The sequence below is a fragment of the Bos javanicus genome, chromosome 2, assembly GCF_032452875.1.
Source record: "Bos javanicus breed banteng chromosome 2, ARS-OSU_banteng_1.0, whole genome shotgun sequence".
NCBI lineage: Eukaryota > Metazoa > Chordata > Mammalia > Artiodactyla > Bovidae > Bos > Bos javanicus.
In genome coordinates, this window is record NC_083869.1 from 128,844,749 (window position 1) to 128,869,236 (window position 24,488).

The following is a 24,488-nucleotide window of genomic DNA, read 5'->3' on the forward strand; positions in this document are numbered from 1 at the left end:
GTGATGTTTGTTGTCTTTAAAGTTTCTATATTTCCAAAATGTTAACAATAAACACAGAACATTTATAACTGGGAAAGACGTTATTCTGAGACAGTAAAAGGAGGCTAAGATGTAACAAGTGATTTTTATCTTAAGCAGATTCAAAGTAGCAATCCATGTGCTAGCACAAATCATCTAAGGAATAAGATAAATAAGTTGAATTAGTGGTGAATTCACTCACACAGCAGAGCTGTGGGAGCTGGACTTCAAAAGAAGGGCCCGTACATAGATAAATTGATACTATGTTTGTGAGTGTCCTAAAGTTTCTGACCCACAGGTAAGGAATGTCTAAAAGGGAACACCGAGTCCTTAGTGTGGGGAACTTGGCTTGCTGCCTACTCATTAGAGTGGGAGGGAAACACCAGGCATGACTTATTAAACACATTTAAAGAGCATGCTTCTAACTGATTGTTTGTTCATGGAGACAGGCAGTACCGAGCACCATGCAGGGCAATTGTCTGAATTAAACAACTGTAGCAATAAACTTAAGCTTGATATACTGACTCAAGATTCTGGTTTTGTTTATGGAGACAGGCTCATAACATCATTCCAAGGCTTTAATAAAAACACAGAATTGATCCCCGAGTCTCCTTCCAACAAGCAGCACAGCCCTCTTAGGTGTATATCTGTACCCTCACCCACAAATCAGGAGAGAGTTGTTTCAGCACCAAGGAAGTTCATAGGTATGTATTTTACACTTGGATTTTATCTGTGCAATTCTAAGAACAGAACGCAAGGAGCGTGGTTTTCTGATGCAAATCCCAATGAAACATAATTTCTTCAAGAAGTGAAGCAGTGCCAGCAGATGGTTTTCAGAGGTTAACATTTGGCTTTCAAAAAAATCAGCAACTCTGGCATTGTGCTCGCAAAGAAATACGATGCTCTTCACCTCACGTTGAAGCACTTTCGGGAGGAAGTGTTGCGCTTCCAAAGTTCTCGGACGTCGCTCCTCCCCCACCTGCCTCCGGCACTCCCACCACCACCCGCGGCAGATTGCTAGTTTGGTTAAGTGCCCAGCTCAAGCCCCAGCTGAAAGGGGCTTACTTTCTCTACTTTTCCCAATACCATCTCTTCTCGACTCTGGGATTCTAATGCACAAAAGGTAAAGGGCACTGGCATGCGAGGCAGAAAGTGATGCTAGTCAGTAAATATTTGCTCCTAGTATTAACTGGCTCCTATTATTTCTCAAGGCATTAGGAGTAACAACAGTAATTGCTAACATTCAGGGCAGGCTTCAGTGGCCATGGCACCTGGGCAGTTGCACGGGAGCCCACATTCGGAACCACCTTGCCCTTGGCTTAGAGGGCTGCCATTGTCATGTTAATTTTTGAACATTTTCCATCTTCCCTGAGTCCCACAAATTATGTAGCCATCCCATTAACATTTATAGAGCCCTCACTATGCATCAGACTGTTCTAAACATTTATCCACATGTGTTAATGTCCTCGTTGTTGTTTAGTGGCTAAGTTGTATCCCACTCTCTGCAACCTCGTGGATGGTAACCCACCAGGCTCCTCTGTCCATGGGATTTCCCAGGCAAGAATATTGGAGTGGGTTGCCATGTCCTTCTCCAGGGAATCTTCCCGACCCAGGGATGGAAACTTGGCAAGTGGGTTGTTTTTTTTTTTTTTTTAAATCCCTGAGCCACCAGGAAAGTCCAGTTCCCTCATTATTGAAGGTAATTTACTGGAGTCTGTTTTCTAGCCACTAAAAAGTGCTTAGCTTTGGAAGTGGGGAGTGGGAAGACACTTGTTCAGCAACTCTTTGTTTTTTAAAAGGGCTTTTCTTCTTTTAACTCACATTACTATCTCTTTTATATCACAGATCTGCCATTATTTGTTGACTAGCTTGTTTTTTTGGAGAAGGCAATGGCAACCCACTCCAGTACTCTTGCCTGGAAAATCCCATGGACGGAGGAGCCTGGTAGGCTGCAGTCCTTGGAGTCACTGGGAGTCGGACACGACTGAGCAACTTCACTCTCACTTTTCACTTTCCTGCATTGGAGAAGGAAATGGCAACCCACCCCAGTGTTCTTGCCTGGAGAATCCCAGGGACGGGGGAGCCTCGTGGGCTGACGTCTATGGGGTCACACAGAGTTGGACACGACTGAAGTGACGCAGCAGCAGCAGCAGCTTGTTTTTTATGGAAACATAAGCTCCCTTATTTTTACCACTAAATTTACAGTATCTAATACAATGTCTGACATATAATACATAATAATTACATGTTTCAGTAAAGTAAGTGTCCAAAGCTTTTTAGAAAACATAAAAGTAGCAAAACAATGTTTCTGAAACAGAGACCAACAGACTATCACCATTCATGTCAAATCAATTGCTATGGATGCTGATGCTGACTGATGTAAAAATGGTTTTTTTGCCTTTTGTAAAATAAAAGCTCATTTAATTAAATAGTTCTCGAGTCACTGCTATCTGCTTGGCAATGTGCTACATGCCAGAAGCATTCTAATAGATGGCCCCTCATCTCTAAACGTTGAGTGTATCAGGGCAAGGAATGATTCTCAAAGTGTGGTCTGGGAAGTGTCCCCAGAATCCTTTCCAAGGAGTTTCCAAGGTCAAAACTATACTAAACATCATTTGCCTTTTTCCTGTCTGTGGCCCACATGCTCAGTCACCTCCAACTATTTGCAACCCCAGGGACTGTAGCCTGTCAGATTCCTCTGTCTATGGGACTTTTCCAGGCAAGAACAGGGCAATGGGCTGCCATTTCCTTCTTCAGGGGATCTTCCATACCCAAGGATCGAACCCTCATCTCTTGCATCACCTGCACTGGCAGGCAGATTCTTTACTGCTGGTCCACCTAGGAATACATACGTTGGTAGCAAGTAGATGTGAAAGTCGCTCAGTTGTGTCCAACTCTTTGTGAGCCCATGGACTGTAGCCCGCCAGGCTCCTCTCTATGGGTTTCTTCAGGCAAGAATACTGGAGTGGGCTGCCATTCCCTTCTCCAGGGGATCTTCCCAACCCAGGGATGGAGCCCAGGTGTCCCGCATTGCAGGCGCATTCTTTACCATTTGAGCCACCAGGGAAGCCCTTTCATGTCCAGTCTCTCACAATTGCAGTTCCCCAGAGGCTACAAGATATGTGATGAAGGATGGTGGGATATGTGCTCGTGTGTTGTGTCAAAACTTTCTCCATTTTAAGTTCTAAGTTCAGTAAATATTAATAGCTATAACCCACATGTCTTCCCTGAGAGTTCAGTTGGTAAGGAATCTGCCTGCAATGCAGGAGACGCCGGTTCCATTTCCTGCGTCGGGAAGATCCGCCAGAGAAGGGATAGGCTACCCACTCCAATATTCTTGGGCTTCCCTTTGTGGCTCAGCTTGTAAAGAATCCACCTGCAATATGGAAGACCTGGGTTCCATCCCTGGGTTGGGAAGATCCCCTGGAGAAGGGAAAGGCTACCCACTCCAGTATTTTGGCCTGGAAAATTCAGGGTCGCAAAGAGTCAGACACGACTGAGCAACTTTCACTTTCACGACCCACATAAACAAACCTCTTTGGAGTCTTCCCATAATGTTAAAGAGTGTGAAGTTCTGAGACCAAAAAGTTGCAGAAACACTGCAATACAGGAACAAAGCACACTCAGGAAGCTGTTAGCAACAGAGATGGTGTAGATGACAATGGCAACTAAGATGTGAGGCTTGCGTCCCATTTTGGTAGGAACAGCCTTTCATGGGGAGGAAACCGTGTGGATAAGAGGAGGGAAAACGACCAAGAATGGTGGTGGCTAGGGGCCACCTGGGCAAAGGCGCTCAGGGAGTGAGCCGGCCGAAAGCACTGGAGAGGCAGGCCGATCTCTCTGCAAGGACACACACCTCCTTCCCTCTCACACTAATACCAGGGAGGCCGTAAGTTCTTCTCTTGCAGGTCAGCGATCTAATGAAAGCCAGGAGGACATAACGTGGACCAGACAGGAAAAAAAGGCCTGTCTCTCCGAATTATAACATTTAAAATTCTGTCCAGTTTGTAACGACTGTACAGTACGGCGCACAAGTTAAAACATCTGCTTCCTGACTTACGGGGCGGGTGAAGGAGAGGGGAAAGCGACGCAAGGCAGGAAAAGGCGGGAAAATAAAGCCTTAAAGAAAGAAAGAGCGGGCTGCGGGCAAAGGGGGAGGTAGCTCAAGAAGCCAATGAATGAGACCGAGGCTGCGGCACGTACTCCGGCCGCCCGTGTGCGCAGGCGCACGCCTAGTGATCTCGCGGGAAAGAACCGTTGCAGGTCCCGGCGTGGAGCCCAGGTAGGAGGGGAGGGGGTGGGGGGAACGGGAGTGAAGTCTCGCGAGAAGAGGCGGTCGCTGTAGCGGAGCCCTCTGGCTGTGTGTGTGTCTGTGGAGGATCCGGCGCCGAAGCTGCGGACGGTTTGCTGAGCCCGTTAGTGTCCCTGCGGAGACTCAACGCCGGCGTCATGTCCCGGTACCTGCGCCCCCCCAACACGTCTCTCTTCGTGAGGAACGTGGCCGACGATACCAGGTATGTACAGGGGAGGCCGCAGGCGGTCGGGGAAGACCGGTGCGGCGACGCATGGGGCCTGGGTCGGGGGGAGGGGAAGGGGTGAAGATGGCGCGTACAGCGCGGGCTTTCGGGCCCGAACTAGGCCGCGCCGCCGGCTCAACCGCCGCGTGGGAGCGAGGGCGGCGGCCGCTGATCCTCCCAGGCGGACGCGGGAGCGCGGCCCGCGTGGCGCGGGTTTCGGCCCCCTCCCCCTCCGCAGATCGGGGGGAGCCTTCCTCCCAGCTTCCTCTCTTCGGTTCCAGTCTCGGGTCTCCGCCGATCATCAGCTCCCCATTGATTTGAAGTTAACGTTCTTTGGGGTGCACGCCCCCTCGGCCCACAAGTTTTTTTTTTTTTTTTTTAGTTAAAATTTCTTTGCAGTAGAATAACGGGATCGGGGCGAGGGGGAGTGTGGCGTAGCGTTTGCTACCCTTTTTGCTGTGTTATATTTGCCCCTTTTTTATTTTTTTCTTTTGGTGTTGGAGATGTTTAGAGAAAAGGGATGTTGAGATTAGAGATAAAAAAAAAATTCTCCCAGCGAGACGGTACGAAATAGTCCTTCCCCTTTTCCGGGAAATGCCCATCACCCTTTGAAAACAGAGGTTTAGGAAGCTTCTACCATTAGGGCGTTGATAGCTAAATTGGATTAATCTGGACCGCCCCTTTGTTCTCGCCAATTCCCTTAATTGCATGGAGTTGCGGTCAGAATTTTTTGGAAGAAATGTTACCAGATTTACGGTTTCACAAGTAACCACTCTACACACACACCATTTTGGTAGCCTTGTGTGATTTTTCTGTCTTAACTTTTAAGTAGGGAAAGTAAGCAATAGTAATTTACTCTAGCTTCTAGGAAATTTTCCCCTTTATGTCATATTGACATTTATTGAGAAATTTTATATATTTGTCTTTTAATTTTCAGACCGTATTTACCTGTTATTAAGTGTGTAACCCTTTCGCTAAAATTTGGGGCTAAAAAAAGTGCTTGATATTTTTCAGAATACTGGAGTTGCTTTAAAACTTTTTTTTTTAATTAACAATACTTATATACAATTTAATGTTAACTATACTTTTTATGAAAAGTTATGAAGGCTGTGGATAAAAGCAGTGAAGATTAAGTTGTAATCAGGTTTCCTTAAATGTCTTGTTTTCTTATTGATGTAAGACACTAGTAGGTTTTATTACCGGCTCGTTTATTATGTTCCAAAATCATGGATTCTGGCTGTCCTTTCTCAAAAAGATACATGTTGTGTATTTTTACAGTTGGCTCTCCCTGTTTGTTTCAGGTCACCCAGGAACATAGCACAGTCCCTTTCATTATTTAAAATAGTACAGAAAGAAACCTATTTCTTACAAAGAAACTATTAAAAGAGTGAACATAAAAATTTGGCGTCTTTTTATGATGTTTTTAGGTCTGAAGATTTACGTCGGGAATTTGGTCGTTATGGTCCTATAGTTGATGTGTATGTTCCACTTGATTTCTACACTCGCCGTCCAAGAGGATTTGCATATGTTCAATATCCTTTCTTCAGATGGCTGATTAGTGAGGGGTGTTGAAGTTTGAAATTCAAGTTTTTGTAAGAGGTAACATCTAAAAAGTAGTTTTTTTGGTGGGTTGTTTTTTTTTTTTTTTTTTTGGGCCTCTAATGTTTTGTCTTCAGTTTTTTTCTAAATTAATTCTGACTCACATTGTTCTTACTATTTCTTAAAGTTAATCCAAAAAGAGTAAAATATTTAAATTCCCATTCATGCTGCTGAAACTCAAATCAATTATAATGTGATTTAAATTTGAATACACTCTACCACCTCTAATGTAACTCAAATTAAAGGTTAATATGTTCTTGTGCTTAGCAATTAAAGTTTGGTATTCTTGTTTGTTAATTTGAATCACTTGATCAAAAACAAATTGTATAATAACAATGAGGTAAGCTTCTTTAATATTGTCCCCTAATTTGCTGTCCTCTGTTGTTACCTCAGAGAATGTAAAGCTGTACAGTTAATGGCGACCCCAAAGAGAAAGCATGAAAGAACCTTTAGAGTAGAGTTCAACACTTAAGGCAAGTAGACAAGCCAAAGACCTCTTAAGGATCAGGCTTGAAGAGAAGGGAGAGTTTGGGAAAAGAAAATATAAAGAAAAGCTGGAAGAAGGACAAGCCTAATGGGAGACAAAGCCTCGCTTTATCTACAAAAGGGGGAAAAGGTTGTTTTTCAAAGTTAAAGATAAAGCCATCTGTCATATTTGGCCAAGCATCTCATGACAAGTCCTTCTGACAAGCACTTAAAGAGTTAAAGGTCAAGATGAAGTTGAATGATGGCCAAGATTAAAGGAGTCATACCTGATGTATCCTACAGAATAACTATTTTCCTTGTTTTTTGTGTTTTTTTTTTCTGTTTTTTTCTTTTTTTTTTTTTTCCCTAATGTTTTGTAAGCAGTTAATTTTCAAAATTTTTCCGGTTTGGTCTAGGGACAAAACCTGTAACTTGATTTTGTGGGCTTTTGATGTTGTGATGTGGTCTTGTATAAATGCACTCTCTCTCAGCTTGTCAAGTTAAAGTGTACCAGGATGTAATGTTGTTAAGCTTAAATTCAGCATATTTCTGTTTTGGACCAGGTGGTAAGGGGCCATAGGGTGGCAGGCAGAGCTCTTGGAGTAGCATGAGGTTCTGGAGTCAAACTGACTCCACAGAGGCATGCTGAAAGGAGACACAGGTGCATGGACTGGGGATTACTTAGAAACTGCTCTGGTGGTCTTAGAAGGTCATGTCCACTAGGGATACTATCTATTTATAGATTTTTAAAGGGAATGCTAGTGGCACACACATTCTTCTAATATCTAAAGCTTAGTTCTGTGAGACCTAGTGGCCCTGAATGCTTTTTAGCACATATGATCAGTTGTCCCAGAATGGCTGCAGAAAGCCTTATCCTTGCTATAAGCACTAATCAGGATCTATGGGAAATTGTTCCCTGGCCCAGAGTCTCCGGTGACATTATTTCCTTCTGTGAGATCATCTTGTGACAGCAAAAGTTTGGGCTGTGTACTTAAATTCTTACTGCTTACATTCAGCGATTCTCTGGAAACTAGAATTCTCTGGAACTAGAGTTCTAGAGTGGCTTAGGGGAAATGCCCAAAGCTGCGACTCCTACAGGGCCTCTGCTCAAGGACAGTTGTGAGAATTGGTTGCAAAGCTCTGTTACAGACAGGATAAGAGCTATATCTGGCTTGTTTTTTTTGTTTGTTTGTTTTAAGTAGCAGTGCATTCTGGCTTAGAGTGTTGACCTGATTTTATCTGGTTTGGGGGTGGCCTGGGAACCAGGATCAGCAGTTTGACTCAGGAGTATGTGATACTTGAGCCAGAGGAGTAGTTATTCAAAGGAACCTCAAGGCAAATTATAGCTTTTTATATATATATATAAAATCTTTCTATGGTCTTAAAATAGTTAAAAATGGGTATCAGGATTTTGCAAAGACCTTGGACCTTGAGTATAAATTTCTCCATAACTGGCATCAGAATATTTGCCTTTGCTGTCGTTTTCTTTTTTATCTGACCCCATTCCCAACTAACCATCTCTTAACCGGTAAGGTAGAGCCTTACCGTGGTTCATCCAACCCAGGGTTCTGTTTTTGAGGGTAGCCTCAGATGGTGATTGGCTCTCATTAATAATTTTTATGCTTCATGGTCTAAATCCTTTATTTTGTCTCAAAGTAGTATACCATTAAATGGACTTGTTCTTTTCAATTACTTTAGAGCCCAACTGCATTAACCTGGAGGAGTATTTGGTTATAGTATTCCAGGCTGTAAACTTCCTTGAACCTTTGTCTTTTCATGATGAAAGCCTCATGATTTAAGACTTGAGAAAATCTCTCCTTCACTACACATAATAGCCTCAGGAAAAGAGAACTGGGACCCTGCTGTGGTCCTTAAGTCCTTTCAGAATAAAAAATAGCAAATAAAGTGAGACAGACCTTTTAGTCTCTGGAGTAAGAGAATATTAATATCAGTCTTGAAGGGACTATATCACTTTGGGATGTTTTTAATCAGCACTTAAGATCTGCGCTGCTCTCAAATTTAAGAAATAGAAATGGACAAGTTAGAACAGTGAATTTTAGTACAGAATGAAAATCCACACACAGACCTAGCCTAGGTCCACTTGAGAAGCTTTCCTTTAAACACTGCTCTCAATATGTGCTTGGCTTCTATTAGAATGGTGGTTTTAGGAAAGGAACTACATTTGGCCAGAAGAATTTTGTAAAGCTTACATTGACTGGGGAGAACAAGCAACTTGGCCTCTCAGATCAAAAGCTGGGTACCAGCAATTCCTGCTTTGGGCTTGTAAGTATTATCTTGAAATTCTCAAATTGAAAACCAGTCCCAAACCCATTTCCTCATGGGAAGCTTTATGTTTAGTGTCATGGTAAGGGCTTTCTAGTCCAGGAATCTTTAGAAATGGTCTATAATTTCTTGACAGCATACTTTTATAGTCTGTGCATGGATGTAATGTGCTTCTGGTATAGTGATGTCTTTAGTATTGCTTGATTCTGTCTTGATAACTGCAAGTGGCTAGTATATCAGTCTTCTCAGTGTGGTATATGGTAAGACAGCTACGTGAAATAATCGGTTAGATATGTCTGAAAAAATAGCAAGATTAATTTGAGGTTAATGCTTTCATTTCTTGTATATTCCGCTTGCTTCCACAAGAACTATTGGCATTTTTTTTTTCATTTGAAACAAAAATACGAAAAACAGTTTTGGTTTTAAGAAATTTTTGTTTTGGCATACAACATAAAATTGGCATTTGTTTTTCTATTTTGTATTTTTCTGTAAAATTCTTAAAACAGGAAAATCCTGATGGGATTACTTGGTAGTTCAGCTATAACAGACTTTATATCAATTATAACTTTATAATATGTATTCATTCACATGCGTTTTCAAACTTAGCACAAGTGCTTTAATACGATGAAGTGTTTATAGCTGAATCAACCAACTAGTTAGTGGGGTCTTGATTTTCTAGAATAATGTTGAGAGATTGCAAATTGTTCCAGACTTACCAACTGAACTCATTCATTATCAAAGTTTGCAAAACTTCCCAAGCCCCTTAACATTTAGCACATTTGAGGATGTTCGTGATGCTGAAGATGCTTTACATAATTTGGACAGAAAGTGGATTTGTGGACGCCAAATTGAAATACAGTTTGCACAGGGGGATCGAAAGAGTAAGTATCAGGACTCTTATGTCTAATACATGTAAAACACATCATACTTAGACACTGTTTTGAGAATGCTTCTTGGAAATACTTGTGCAATATGTCTTATCTGTTCAAACCGAAAACGATAGTTTGGGGGAATTTTTGAATACTTTGCAGAATTTCAAGGTAGACATAAGGATTTAGAACGCATTGATCAGAATCCCTGAAGTATGTTTGGACTCTTAAGAAAGTGGATCATTATTATCAGTTAGGGCATGTTTAATATATTGATTGTGTAATCGAAAGGAATAAAATTTGTAAAGTTCTGGTTCTTTTGAGCCATTTCCCTTCATCATGGTATACTGATTAATTATGTAGGTGGCTGTAGAAGTTGACAGACTGGGAAAGAGTATCTAGATTAAACCTAGAATAGATGCTGTTATTAGTACTTGATTTTTGTTAATGCAGGCATTACACCAGGTGTTGGCCGCATGCCAGTAAGGCAGAAGTACAGGCTTTGCAGTCAGATGGACCTGGGTTTAAATTCTGTCTTAACCTTTACGTTACCTTAAGCAAGATAGTAAAAGATAAGAGATTAAAATAGTTACTGAAGAGAGGATCACTTAGGTAGATACAAGCTATTGGTAATTCTCTAGTTCTTGGGTCGGATGATAGGTTCCTGGGTAGTCACTGTATTATTTATACCTTCATACACACATACGTAAAGTACACGTAAATCTGCTTCATAGGATCAAATAAGGCTAATGAACGGATTGAGGCCTGTCCAAGGATATGGGTATGTCTAAGGCGTTCAGCTTCCCTCATAGCTCAGTTGGTAAAGAATCTGCCTGCAGTGCAGGAGACCCGGGTTCGATTCCTCGGTCAGGAAGATCCCCTGGAGAAGGAAATGGCAACCCACTCCAGTGTTCTTGCCTGGAGAATCCCATGGACAGAGGAGCCTGGCGGGCCACAGTCCATGGGGTCGCAAGAGTCGGACACAACTTAGTGACTAAACCACCACCAAGGCATTCAGCAAGTGTTAGTTTTCTTTGTCATGGTTTCTCAGAACTATGTAACTAAATGTATGTTGTTGCATTTTGACACTGCATATTGTTCATAGGCCACCATTAAGTATTTTGTCATTGTTAATTGTGTTCCAGATGAATGGAAACTATGGTGAGATTGTTCCAAATTAGCATGTGGTTCAAAAGTCATTTGTGTTTTAATTTGGAATTTTAAAAATATTTTCCTGATGTTGAAGTAGTTGGCTTATTTTGGACAACACACTAGATGTGAGAGGTCTTTGGGGGAAAAAAAATTGAGATATTTGAGAGTATCATTTTTAACATAAAACCATCTCCTAATAGCCTTGCTTGAAAATAAATACCTTTTCCAGGATATTCACAGTTAGCCTTGACAAAGATTTGGGGGCAAAAGGGAAAGTGATACAGGAAATTATCCTATAATTTGAAGGCTTAAATACTACATTTTTAATGTTTGTAAATATTTCCCTTCTCTGTTTCATAGCTCCAAATCAGATGAAAGCCAAGGAAGGGAGGAATGTGTATAGTTCTTCGCGCTATGATGATTATGACAGATACAGACGTTCTAGAAGCCGAAGTTATGACAGAAGAAGATCCAGGAGTCGGTCCTTCGATTACAACTATAGAAGATCTTATAGTCCTAGAAAGTAAGTGATGTGTACCACAGTGATCTGTTAGAAAACCTTTGTTAGTCTTTTGTTTTTTTTATCTTTTTGTATACTTTTTAATTATGTATATTGTATGCTTCATTGAGACTTAAAATATTTTTACTACTTTATTTTTAAAAGTTTTATGGTTCACTTTTTGAATTAGAAACTTATAAATAGACATGTGTCACTGTTTGCTTTTTCTGATGTACTTTTTAGCAGTAGACCGACTGGAAGACCACGGCGTAGCAGAAGCCATTCCGACAATGATAGGTAAATAACTTTGCTTTGAAAAAGACTTTATACATTTTTCAATTTCAGAGTGAACTTTTGCTCTAAAAACAAATTTGATTAATATAGAATCTAATTTTTACTCTAATTGTATTTCTCCTCTGTTTTGAAAGATTCAAACACCGAAATCGATCTTTTTCAAGATCTAAATCCAATTCAAGATCACGGTCCAAGTCCCAGCCCAAGAAAGAAATGAAGGCTAAATCACGTTCTAGGTCTGCATCTCACACCAAAACTAGAGGCACCTCTAAAACAGATTCCAAAACACATTATAAGTCTGGCTCAAGATATGAAAAGGAATCAAGGAAAAAAGAACCACCTAGATCCAAATCTCAGTCAAGATCACAGTCTAGGTCTAGGTCAAAATCTAGGTCAAGGTCTTGGACTAGTCCTAAGTCCAGTGGCCACTGATAGTATAAACCATGATATTTTTAGGCATGTATCATTCATTTACTCATAGTTTGGTTTACTTAAATTATCAGGAATACAATGTTGCAATGATGCTTAAAAAACACTTGTCAGTTTTCCCTGTACCAGGCAATGGTTATAATTAAAATGATATGCTGTTGAGAAGCCACTCTTAAGAGTCCAGTTTGTTTAATGTTATGGGCAGCTACCAATTCGTGGTGTCTCTGTATATTTTTGTAAAGATTCTCATTTTTTATGCTTGAAGTATTGGTGAAAAGATGTTGGTTGACCATAATTTGCAACATTGTCTTATTAAAAATAAACTTTCATATCCATATTTGGTAGAACTGTTAACCTAGAAATGTAGCTTGCTAATAAGATAGAATGAAAAAAAGTGAAGTTGTAGCCACAGTAAACACTGACGACCAGACACATTTAGGTTCAGGGTGGACCTTTTTGTCTTGTCCAGATGTCTAGGCCCGTGATGATAGTTTATGGCACAGTGTGGAGTAGTTCTTCTGTTAACCCCCACTGTCTTGGAACATGACAAGTGGGTTAAGTAGCATTTTCAGGCAGATTGTTTGAAACAAGGAGCCTTCACTTTCCTGGTTTCTATGAAGATTTGGAACCATACAAACGTCGGAAAAACTCACCTTAAAATTTGGGCAGGTTGATGGTGGCAGAAATAATTTTAAGGGGAAAAGAAAGCTCTTATGTAGTTACTTTAAGGAGCATTGTTGACCATAATATTGCATAGTTTTCTTACTGCTGTTAAAAGCAAGTAAAGTGTTTCAAAGGAGGATTTGTTTGTGAGTGTGCATAGTGTAAGAGGACTGAATTTTGATGCTTAAAGCACTTGGTGTGTGCATTTGTATCAAAATGTGCCCATCTCTTTATGAAGGAAGCGTGTTCTTCACACCTCAGTTTAACGTGAGGCAAGTTAAAAAACAACACTCCCATTCTAAGTGATTCTCTGGTGCCATGAGATTTAAAATAACTTTGGAAAAAATTAATTTCAAGAAAGTCACATCTCTTTGAGTTTATGATTGATTATCAGTATAGTACCTGATAAAAACAAGAGAATAATACCCTACTCTTTATAAAAATTTCTAACATCTCTCTGTGATATCATGTGGGGGCAATAAAAAGTGACTTGATATGTCCAGTCTCATTTCAGAGTAAAAGCTAGCATCTTTAAAATTTTAGATTGCTTGCTTACAGGCATAAGTAAGAAATGTTGTGGGGAAACTATCCCTTTTAGAGGATTACTTTTTTCAGTTTCGGTTTTAGAGATCTAGGCCTTGCCTGTAAAGAACAAAAGGTGGTTTTTAAATACTGTTTGTGGAATGTGTTTCAAGGATTGATTCTAGAACCTTTGTATATTTGATAGTATTTCTAACTCATTTCTTTACTGTTTGCAGTTAATGTTCATGTTCTGCTATGCAATCATTTATATGCACGTTTCTTTAATTTTTTTAGATTTTCCTGGATGTATAGTTTAAACAAAAAGTCTATTTAAAACTGTAGCAGTAGTTCGCAGTTCTAGCAAAGAGGAAAGTTGTGGGGTTAAACTTTGTATTTTCTTTCTTATAGAAGCTTCTAAAAAGGTATTTTTATATGTTCTTTTTAACAAATATTGTGTACAACCTTTAAAACATCAATGTTTGGATCAAAACAAGACCCAGCTTATTTTCTGCTTGCTGTAAATTAAGCAAACATGCTATAATAAAAACAAAATGAAGGAAATAATGATTAACTGGAATTATTATAGTTTTGAATGAGATTCTAAAATAACAGTGGAAACAGCTCTTTGTAGATTTAGGAGCATTTTAAATCAGCGTTGCACTAGGCACAGCTCTTACTTTGGAAATGATAGAACTTGCCAGAAAGGTACGTCTTTTACATAGTGCTTAACATTTCCTGTGTAAGTTCAAAGTTGTTTCATGATTGCATATTAAACCCCTCGGGTTAAATAACTTAGGTTACTTGTTTTAAGATATGCATTAAAATGAAATTTGAGTCAGATTTTTAAGTTTATATTTTCTTTATTAGATGGACCAATAATCCTACTCGTCCCCATCCTGAACAAGATGGATTGGGCCTTATGTTTATGGCATGATTTAATATATTTTTGCGTTCAGTGTTGGTGAGCACTTAATGTTAAGTGATAATCACTGTGGGGAACTGGTTTAGGTGTTTTGTGGTCTGAGTTCTAGCTTTATAATGAAAACAAGTATAGCTGATATTTATTATGATGTGCCAGACACTGTTCTAAAGTTTTATGTATTCATTTACTTATCATGAACCCTGTAAGAAAGATACTTTTATTTTCTCCATGTCACAGATGATAAACTGAGGCACAAAGGAAAAGCTGTAAAAGGCAGATCCAGGATTTGAGCTCAGGCCTGATCCTTAGATGATTTTTTTTTTTTTTTTAAGTGGACTATAAATAGAGTAGATTGAGGAAATAACCCATGGAAATTGTTCTCAGTCCATATAGAATTAGAAGGCCTGATGTGTCACTTATTTTTAGACTTTCTTGAGAACTTTGTTATTTCTAAAGTGACATGTTTAACATGGCTTCAAAGGGACTATTTTATAGTTGAACCCATGATAGGGATCCTCCTGATACTGGAGGATCCTTATAGAGGGCTTTAATGTTGGGTTACATAGGTGCATAATTACTGAGTATGTACTGTGTCTGGCACAACCCAGCATTGGAGTAGAACATATCAAGACTCAAGTGAGAGCTGACAGTTCACCTCTCTTTTTACTTAAGATCTCTCTGCTTTTTTTTTTTTTTGAAGCCAAGTAAACAAGAAGAATAATGACAGATAATGCTTAAGAAAGGAAAGGTGCTACATAGAGTGTGAGCTCTTAAGTTACAACCCAGGAAAAAGGCCTGGGAACTATTATACTATTCTCTTGAGAATTTGGCCCTGTAAGCTGCTACATCCAGTTCAACTAACAAAATCCTGTATACCACAGAGAAGAATAAAGAAAAACCAAACTGACAAACATCCTTCTTTTATTTAAGACCAAACTGCAGCTGGAATACCCAGTACAGTTCTGCTTACTACACTTCAAGAAAGATCTGAGAAAGCGGAAAAAGAACCAAAGAAGGGCAGTTCAAGCGACCAAAGGGTGGGTGGAAGGTGCTGCAGTATGAATACTGTACGAATATTTTGACTCTGGTCTGAAAAGATAAAAGAATGTTATGGAAACTACATGGAATATTTGAAGTCCCTTCAAGTTTGAAAGTAAGCATTTTAGGACAAATAAAAGGAAATTCAACTTTGTACTTGTGGAAACTAATCCCTAAATCTGAATAGGTTTATACTGATTCGTGGGTAACAGGTCCATGTTAAATTATTGGAAACCAGGATGTCTGAATATCAAGGAAGACAGCCATAGTCTCTTACAGTGCCTCTATTGGTCTGTCTCAAAGTGAATTGGGTGAGAAAAGGTATGGTCCAATATAAACTTGGTTATCTCTTTAAAAAGTCAGTTCTATTTTTGCTATTGGGAAATCTTGCCTTTGTTTATTATTCCAGTGCCAGTGTTTTCTGCTAATGCTTTGCTTTGTTGGCATCTGAGTTTCCTTGTATGCCATATGTGGTTTACATCTTCCTTAAACACGCTCCCTCGTAAATTCCAATTATGATACTTGACATCCAGCTAAGAGGGTCCATCTCTTCTCACCTCCTTCCTAGTCAGTATATACAGCAAACATTTACTGAGCCCATAGTATGCCCCAAAATTGTACTGGGTAATTGGGGAGAAAAACAGGTAAAACTCACTTATTCAATAAATGTCTACTGAGCACAATCTAGTGAATCATAACAGTGTGGCCTCATTGTCTTGTTTGAGGTGTATTATAACAATATTTTACACCGTTTATATCCTATGTAATTATAAAATCCAATATACTATCAAGAAGCAATTTTGTGGTTATTTGCCATTTAAAAGTATCCAGTATTTGTTTGCATCCCATTAATACAGATAATGAAAAAATGATTTGTTTTAATCTGTAATAAACTGATTTATTGTGCAGTGACTGTAATATACTAGAGTTATATTTAATTGTTAACTCTGCCTCCTCAAACACATTAGGCAGCAATCCCCAAAATAAGTATTTAACTTTGCATCAGATGTAAAGGAGACTCTGGGTGCTATAATTAAAGATTATTTTGAGGCAGACAGAGAGCTGTTAATTCCCAACTGATTTAGTATGTTCTGTAATTGAGAAAATGTTCACCAAATTATACTTTTTAGTGATTTACATGTACATTTTATAGGGGACATGTTCTGTGTATAGTGAATAAATAACTTTTGTAGTATCACAAAATGTTTTGGATTCCTTAGTTCCTCATTAGGATGTGCAGTTTACCTATACATTGATTTCATCACTTGCATATTATATTTTTGTCTTATTTCTGCGGCATTTAAAACTTTTTATCTAAAGTTATTCACCTAAAAATACAGAAGTGTTTAAGCCTTTATAAAGATTTTGAAAATATAGCAGAATACATCTAAGGGAGATGTGAAATGGAGGTATTTTTACCCCTGCTTCATTTTTTAATATTTCAAACTTGCACAAGACCACACAGCAAGTAAGTGGCAGATACTAGTTAAGTGTCCATGGTTTTTCATTTGGTTCATCTTTTTAAATCAAATAGGTAAATTTAATAACTTACTTAATACAATGGAATCTAGAATTCACTTGCAAGATTTAATAGATTTATGAACATAATTGAATTACAAAGTTTTTTGGAACTTTCTTGGATGAAAAAGAGGTTAAATGTAATCCAGGATCAGCTGTTGACAGCAGCTGTCACTCACTTTCCAATCTAGCTTTCCAGATTTCAATCACATTGTATTGCATTTTGAACATTCTTGTTTACAAGATCCTGAGATATTTTGAAGTGGGGAGGCTGTGAACTTGAAGAGCACAGTGGTAGCTCAGGAGTCACAGTGTTCAACTAAGGTCTGTCAGCTTTTCACACCTGGAGTCCGAGGTGTAACTGTCCTCATTGATAAATGAAGTCAGCAACCTGTCCCAACCACTGTTCCCTGTCTGTAAAACATAGCTGGCTGCCATGGAAAAGGCTCCTTGTGGGTTCCCCTTTGTCCCTCCCTCAGCAGTGCTGGTTATGTTCATTGTGTTGTTCCTCTGTATTCCTAACAGCTGTTTCACCCTTATGTTAAAGGTGGGATTCTTTTAATATTTGGCCTAAAAAGCAAGGTGTGTAAATTGATTTTATTGATAATTGACAGAGTAGTTTGTAAAGAAGTAAAAGGCCTTTTTGTGTCTAGTTTTTTGTAGAGCACATCTCTGAATGCTAGATAATGAAATAAAACTGGTCAAGGATCCAAAAAATCTTGAATTTTTTTTATTTTTTTAGCTTTAGCTCTGCCTAACAGATTTGTGACTGGGTAGGCTTTCCTCATTTGTATAAGAAGTTGGAGATGTACTTTATCCCACTTATTTTACAAAGTAATTGCCTATGAGAATAGTTAAAGAAACGCTAGAAAACTTACCCAAAACCCTTTGGTTTTTTCCATCTTGTGCTTGCTTCTGGGATGAAGAGAACTTAAGTGTAAAGATAGGTTATAGACTGAAGATTCTATCGAACTGTATATGCTGCCATCAGAAAGATGACAATGTAAATTATGACACTGACAAGGCTCATGCTTTTGCTGACCACAGCCCTACAAGATAGATGAGTGCTAAACTTTTTGGTTCTTAGAACAATTTGGGAAATTGATGTCAACATACTTGTTGTAGGCGAACCATAACTCTGTATCTAAGGTATAAGTTACCCTTAGCTATTAAAATTTTTGTAGTGAAGAACATTTTTTACCACTTGAGTCAATTCCAAGCCAAAAAATCTAGAATATATATGTATACATCAAACCTAACTTAATGCCTGGGATAAAGACTGTTCAGTCCAGTGGATTCCAGTACAGCACAAAGGGCACTTGGCAGTTGTTGGCATTATTGCCCACAGAAATTACACTGGGACACAGGACAAAGGTGACGACTCAGATGTTAGCGTTTGCGTGAGAAAATACAGCCTGGCCCTAGCATCACAGCCTGCTTAGTGTGGAACTTAAAACTACTTTAAGCTGTCCTATCTTTTGGAATGCGTTAGAAAGCCGGTTATAGTTCTTTTTTCCCCCAAGGTCCTCTTGTGAAGACTATATGTTAACAAATAGGTAACACAAATGTTCCTGTCAATTTGAGTAATTCTATTTTTTTTTCTATAAACCTAAGCCATCTTAGGCAATTAAACGTGCTTTACTGAGTAAAATAAATTCAAAAGCTTTATGCAAGTTCCTGAAATATTCTATGGCCTTTTCCTGTTAGCCCTGCTGTAAAGAGCAAGTCAGTTCCCTTTTTAATGTATAGCTGCTAATCCAAGACTTTGTCAGCAAATGGGTTGCTTCTTAAAAACCAATGGTTCTATTGTATTTCAGTGGGGTTAATTATGCAAATAGTCATAACAACTTCTATACAATAAAAACAAGCCAGTGGGGAAGAAACAATTTTATTTTTTAATTTCATGCTTCGAATTCATGTATGTACATTAAGTACTATATAAAACTTGTTTTTAGGATATCATCATTTGACTTGGACATCTCACCTCAATTTATTTGGAGAAACAATTTAGCCATTCTGCTTAAAAGTATAAAAAAAAGCTGCCAAATTAGAAAATAGACACCCCCCCCACCCCATACACACACTTTTACTACTGGGATGGCTGTTGTAATTAGCATGTTTAAAGTAAGCAAAACATGTTATCAAGGTATTATGCAAGAAACTACATCTTTTGCAGTAAGTTGGTCCCATGGGTTGCACCTGTTGACAAGAAAAAAAAATACACTGACGTTCTACCCTATACTCATAGGTTACACAAGCTGTCGAAAGCCAAAAGGAGTCTTTAAGGTTGGAGGGACTGCTTAATAGTTAATCTTTGGGTTTAAGGAAAAAAAATAACCCCATACTGCATTTCACATCTCAAAAATAGCAAGTGTTTTAGCAGCTTAAAACCTTTTCAGTTATATAAAACTTCTTACACTAGGATTTACTTTGAAATATAGTTTACAGCAAGATCAATTATAACATACATACACTGGCACTTCAGCACAAGGGCAAAATTTAAAAACAGGTTAGTTTGTGGGGGTTTTTTTGACCTTTAAAATTAGGCCATAGTATTAAGAGTCCATGTCTTACATTCAGCAAATTTGTACTAAAATATTCTATTTTTATAGGATAAATGCCAACAAAACTTTACATATGCTACAATTTTATTACATATATTTACATGGCTCTTTCCTAGGTATGCAGAACTTTCACATTATACAGCTCCCGACTTTTAAAAAAAACTTTGCAGGGATGATTTAAAGCCGTATCACTGTCAGAATAGCTTGTGCAGTGCCATCATACAAAAATGTTATTTTGAAAGCTACTCTGAACACCAAATACTGTTTCTATAAAAATTGGTTTTGGTGCATTTGTTGGCAGACACCTATCCACTGCACACAAGAGGGCCAATGGCTTGTTTCATTCTAAATAGCCCCTAGTGCCCTTCACACATTCACCACCATACAGTTCATTAAAATACTATTCTCTAAAAAAAAAAATTCACATTTTCTTTAGGCAGTGCATCAGGTTGTTGTCATACTACTGGTTTAGGTGTACTGATTTAGCTGTCTCTAGGACAATAACATCTCAAAGATTCAAACAGTTTTCAACCCCTGTATGTCTTTAACTGGATGCTTATGATCTGATTTACCATCTTAACAAGTCAATCTGCTGACCCATGAAATGATAATCTTCAGTATTTTCCCCCAACAAGCAATATAAAAAGTTGATTCCTTTACCATTCCCCAAATCTAAATTTGAATGGTTTCACTTGTATGGTCACTCAATTGAGAATACTAGTGAAGAGATCAAATACAATTATCCATAATTCAGTTATCTTAAACTTTACTGATTCTACCATCACAGTGCACATAAAACAATTAAGATGAAGTCTAATTATATTTTCTACATTAATCAGTTTTACAGATTAATTCCCTAGTGAATTTGGTCTGAAACAATTGCCAGTTATCCTTAAATATGACTAAGTTTAAATGTTAGTACTTTACCTCATTTTATACCTGTACTTTAAGTAAGGTTTTAAGTTGAAATGTCATTATTTCTTTATCAGAAGGATTAAAGGAAACAGGAACCCAGTGGCTTGGTGGTTTAGGAAGAACACTTGGTGATGGTGGCTCACTAAATTTGGCCCCGGCATAGTTCTGATTAGTTTGAGACTTAAAAAGTAAGGTGGGACTTGATAAGCTAGAGTTCCAGTTTTGATTGTTTGGAAAATTTTTGTTCTTCCCCCCATTTTGCATGGCCTGCCATGCAGCTGATGATGAATTATAAGTATGTCCTCTTTCCTTTTTCTTGTGAACAATCTTCATCTGGGAATTCTGATCCTTGGTCTTCTGTCTACTAAGCTGTTGTTGGTTCTTACTAACATTTCTAGTTTGAGGGGCTGGAATGTTATACCTCTCTCCACCACCCATCTTCAGCTTCTTTGTCACCTGTGAGTGGAAACAAAATACTGAGTGAAATCCCACAAAGTAGTACAAAACTTAAGTGGCCCCAGTTTGCAACTCCAAATATCTTGAAGAAGACTCATGTGCTGTTCAGCTTCTTTAGCTTCACTATACTGTTCACAATTACATGTACAGCCTTTATTACCTTCCTAAGAAATTAATGAGTTTACCAACAAATCTAAATAATACTGCATTAAAAAGTTTGTTTAGGATGTGCCCGTGTGCCTGCTCAGTCACATCCAACCTTTTGCAATCCCATGGGCTGTAGCCCGCCAGGCTCGTCTGTCCATAGAATTCTCCAGCAAAGAACACGAGTGGGTTTCCGTTTCCTCCACCAGGCGATCTTCCCGACCCAGGGATCTAACCCAGGTCTCGTGCATTGGCGGGTGGATTCTTTATCATGGAGTCCACCTGGGAAGCTCTAGAATGAGTGAGTGAAGTCGCTCAGTCGTGTCCGACTCTCTGCGACCCCATGGACTGTAGCCTAACCAGGTTCCTCCGTCCATGGGATTTTCCAGGCAACAAAACTGGAGTGGGTTGCCATTTCCTTCTCCAGGAGATCTTCCCCACCCAGGGATTGAACCCAGGTCTCCCGCATCGTAGGCAGACGCTTTACCGTCTGAGCCACCAGGGAAGATCCTGGTTTGAAACGAGAAGGGGACTACAGAGGATGAGATGGCTGGATGGCATCACTGACTCGATGGACGCGTGAGTCTCAGTGAACTCCAGGAGCTGGTGATGGACAGGGAGGCCTGGCGTGCTGCGATTCATGGGGTCGCAAAGAGTCGGACTCGACTGAGCGACTCATCTGATCATAAAATGTCTGCCCCATTACAACCGTGAGTTTTTGATACCTTTCAGTCTGCTTTTCCGATTGCAGGACTTCCACTACCTGTCCTCTTCCTTGCTGCCACGCCCAGGATAATAGATGTTGCTTTCTGACAGATCCTTTCCTTTGTCTCAATACAGAAGTTTTCATGGGCCGATCTGCTGAGTTCAGCCTAGGAGCTGAGGCCAACATCTGAGTCTCCTCAGCACACAAGTTTGAGAGAAGTCTTAGCTAGAAAAGCAACGATTTCTTCATTATTTCAATTAAAAAACAGAGAATGTGATCGTTCATATTTACTCCAGAAAAAACTTAAATGGCTACTTACTGAACAATGTCTCACATAGATTTAGTGACCAAAATGTTGTCAAACCATGGAAACGTTAGCCTCTACAGCCATGCCAAGAAATGGGCTTAAAATTTGTTTCCTAAAGAGACCGTGTTTTTAAAGTCCCACTAGAATTTCCCAATCTTTAGACACATCACGTATCTGTTTTAGCAGAGCCTCCTCTCCCAACATGTTTACGTCACGCAGCGCTTCCTTTGGTTATGAACTCTTGACTCCTCCCCGTTTTAAAATAAGTTTCACAAGCCGTAACAAGCAGTCAGTTTCCCATCTTAAATATATAAAAACAATCACTATTATAAACATTAAACATTTGCGATTCCACTTGATCGTCCAAGAAACCAAGTTACCAAGCAAGCTCTTATCGAAAGGGTGAGAGGCCCCTCCAGACTGTTTTAACGCCCTAAGGAAATTAGTTTCCAGACCCTGAATCATTCCCAAAGCGAGCCCGGAAAGTTCGGGTCTTCCGCAACGGGGCTGGGCTTCCACGTCGCTCAGCGTTCCTCGAGCCCGGCCCGGGAACCCGCTCCTCCGGACCGCCCGCGCCCCCCAGCCTCGGATCTCGCCTCCTTCCCCCAACAATAGGGAGCGCCGCCACCAACATGGCCGCACCCGTCGCGCCGCCGCCACTCACCGACTTCAAGCCCGGGACTACGGCGGCGGCGGCTTCTGCTCGGCTTCGAAGCCCCCCTCCCCTTCCAGGGAGAGACGAGGCACGGAACGGGCGAAGCCCACGAGCACCGACGAGCTAGTTGCTGGCCACCCCAACGTCTCCACCGACCTCCTCCTCCTGTCTCTACCGACAAAATGGAGGCGGCGGCGAGCGCTGAAGCGGGGCCGGGAGGCGCGGCGGCCAATCAAAACACGCTTTCGCGCGACCCGGCCAATGATACGCGGGCCACCGCCTGTTGCTGGGGCCCGACGGGGCCGAGGGAGGGGAGTTGGCTGTGGCCGAAGGTTTGAAATCCTCCCTGAGAGGAGCATGTCGGGAATAACCGCCGCGGTCCCGGTGGCCGACCCTCTGCAGGGCCCCGGGTGACACTGTCCTCTCCCGGGAGGCGCCCGCCTGGCCAGGCTCGGCACCCAAGGACGCAGTCAGCGCCAACCCGTCACGGCGACTCCGAGCCGTGCGCGCGTCCGGCGCCGGGGAAGGGACGTGAGCGGCTCACCCGGATCGCGGCTTATACCGGGGCTGCCCGGTTCGCGGATCCCGCGGCCCTTGGCACCCGATGGTTCCCCGCCGTGGGGCGTCACTGAAGGCGGCTTTGAGTTCCCGAGTTAAGTTCACCTAACCGTGTAACCAGTCTCTTACGATGCAAGATACTCCACCAAGTTGCTTCCCGAGGCCGACCCTTGGCCACTTAGTCCTGACACTTCGACCGTGTTCCCCTGTCAAGGGAATTACTTTGCAGCTCCCCCAGCTTGTGGTTCCCTCCCGCCCTCCCTGCCCGCAGCCTCGAAATTCTTGAGAAGTTGCCTCCTCTGTGAAGAGGTTTCCGACACTTGTGCGGATCAAGTTAATCAGTTCCTCTTTTGTCCTAAACTTGAGTCACACCGTACTGTAGCTACTTGTCGACCCAGTCACTCACGCACACACTCGTTTGAGCCCAGAGCACATGCTAAGTGCACGAGAAAAGTTTGAGAGAATGGGGCTCTCTCATTTCCCCCTTTCGGCTCCGTTTGTAAGTGAAAGGGGGAAGAAAAGAGTTCAGTTGACTGTGCCACCAAGGTGCCAGGAAGAGGAAAGGGGCAACTGCTTTGGAGTAAATGGATAAGCAACCCAAAGCTGGCGTTTTAAAGGAGAACACCAGTTTCTACAAACATACAAACATTTTTGTTACAAGATTTATGTGTACTTTGTTTAAGTCCCACGATTCGTTTTTTAATCTTGAGTTTTTCTGCTACCATCATCCCCCACCCCAATGTTCTTCTACCCATGGACCTTAAGTTTCTTAAGAAAACCATTTTAAAAGAGGAGTTTGTTAATCAAATTAATTTGGTGAAATGTGTAGAGTAGAAGAGATATTTCTGAGCATGGGACTTTCAGCTGCTAAGCATTATAGTCAAATAAGATGTACATAACAAGGAACTACTACCTCACTGAAAGTGTAATCTGTTTCCTAAAAATTTAAGAAGCTGACTTTAGACATGCAGCTAGATGACAGCTAAGTGGTATTTAATGGATTCAAGACTTTGACTTTTAAAAAGACCATTGCAATGTATTTTTTAATATAGTGGCTTGGGCTTCCCTGGGGGTTCAGTTGGTAAAGAATCCACCTGCAGTGCGGGAGACCTGTGTTCAATCCCTGGGTTGGGAAGGACCGCTGGAGAAGGAACAGGTTACCCACTCCAGGATTCTGGCCTGGAGAATTCCATGGACTGTATAGTCCATGGGGTCCTGAATAGTAGGACAGGACTGAGCGACTTTCACTTTTTGTAAAATGAACAGTCTTGTTTTAGTCTGAACACTTTCTTTTTCTAATTCTTTTTTTATTATCATCATCCAAATATCTTTTAAATTCATCCCTGCTACAATCCTTCTTCTCCCTCCATTCTGCCCTCATGGATCTGATTGTGT

The 24,488-nt window shown here is 40.5% G+C and overlaps 2 protein-coding genes across 10 annotated transcripts; one reads left to right on the forward strand and one right to left on the reverse strand.

Moving 5' to 3' along the window:
- The first annotated feature begins 4,292 nt into the window (after positions 1–4,292).
- SRSF10 (serine and arginine rich splicing factor 10) lies at positions 4,293–15,426 on the forward strand. Of its 8 annotated transcripts, XM_061393310.1 has the most exons (7): positions 4,294–4,532; positions 5,963–6,067; positions 9,660–9,763; positions 11,264–11,426; positions 11,646–11,699; positions 11,831–11,932; positions 15,163–15,426. In XM_061393310.1, exons 1-7 carry the CDS (start codon positions 4,468–4,470, stop codon positions 15,221–15,223), a joined length of 654 nt encoding a protein of 217 aa, XP_061249294.1. In that variant the 5' UTR covers positions 4,294–4,467; the 3' UTR covers positions 15,224–15,426. The 8 variants fall into 8 exon arrangements, with proteins under 8 accessions (XP_061249247.1, XP_061249294.1, XP_061249277.1 ...); XM_061393263.1 differs by lacking the exon at positions 15,163–15,426 and having other exon boundaries at positions 4,293–4,532; positions 11,649–11,699; positions 11,831–14,931; XM_061393293.1 differs by lacking the exon at positions 11,831–11,932 and having other exon boundaries at positions 11,649–11,699; positions 14,933–15,426.
- Positions 15,427–18,660: 3,234 nt separating this feature from the next.
- Positions 18,661–22,715, reverse strand: PNRC2 (proline rich nuclear receptor coactivator 2). 2 transcript variants are annotated; one of them, XM_061393331.1, is made up of 4 exons: positions 22,545–22,715; positions 21,893–22,181; positions 21,593–21,798; positions 18,661–20,723 (listed from the first exon to the last, which is right to left on the reverse strand). In XM_061393331.1, the coding sequence occupies exon 4, from the start codon at positions 20,703–20,705 to the stop codon at positions 20,286–20,288; it is 420 nt and encodes a 139-aa protein (XP_061249315.1). In that variant the 5' UTR covers positions 20,706–20,723; positions 21,593–21,798; positions 21,893–22,181; positions 22,545–22,715; the 3' UTR covers positions 18,661–20,285. The 2 variants fall into 2 exon arrangements, with proteins under 2 accessions (XP_061249315.1, XP_061249305.1); XM_061393321.1 differs by lacking the exon at positions 21,893–22,181.
- Between the last annotated feature and the right edge of the window lie 1,773 nt (positions 22,716–24,488).

Excerpts from the sequence above, each read along its gene's own strand:
- PNRC2 (XM_061393321.1), bottom strand. The coding sequence starts at position 20,705 with ATGGGTGGTGGAGAGAGGTATAACATTCCAGCCCCTCAAACTAGAAAT.
- SRSF10 (XM_061393254.1), top strand. The coding sequence starts at position 4,468 with ATGTCCCGGTACCTGCGCCCCCCCAACACGTCTCTCTTCGTGAGGAAC. Across the intron at positions 9,764-11,263 it reads TGCACAGGGGGATCGAAAGA|CTCCAAATCAGATGAAAGCC; the intron begins GTAAGTATCAGG and ends TCTGTTTCATAG. Across the intron at positions 11,700-11,830 it reads AGCCATTCCGACAATGATAG|ATTCAAACACCGAAATCGAT; the intron begins GTAAATAACTTT and ends CTGTTTTGAAAG.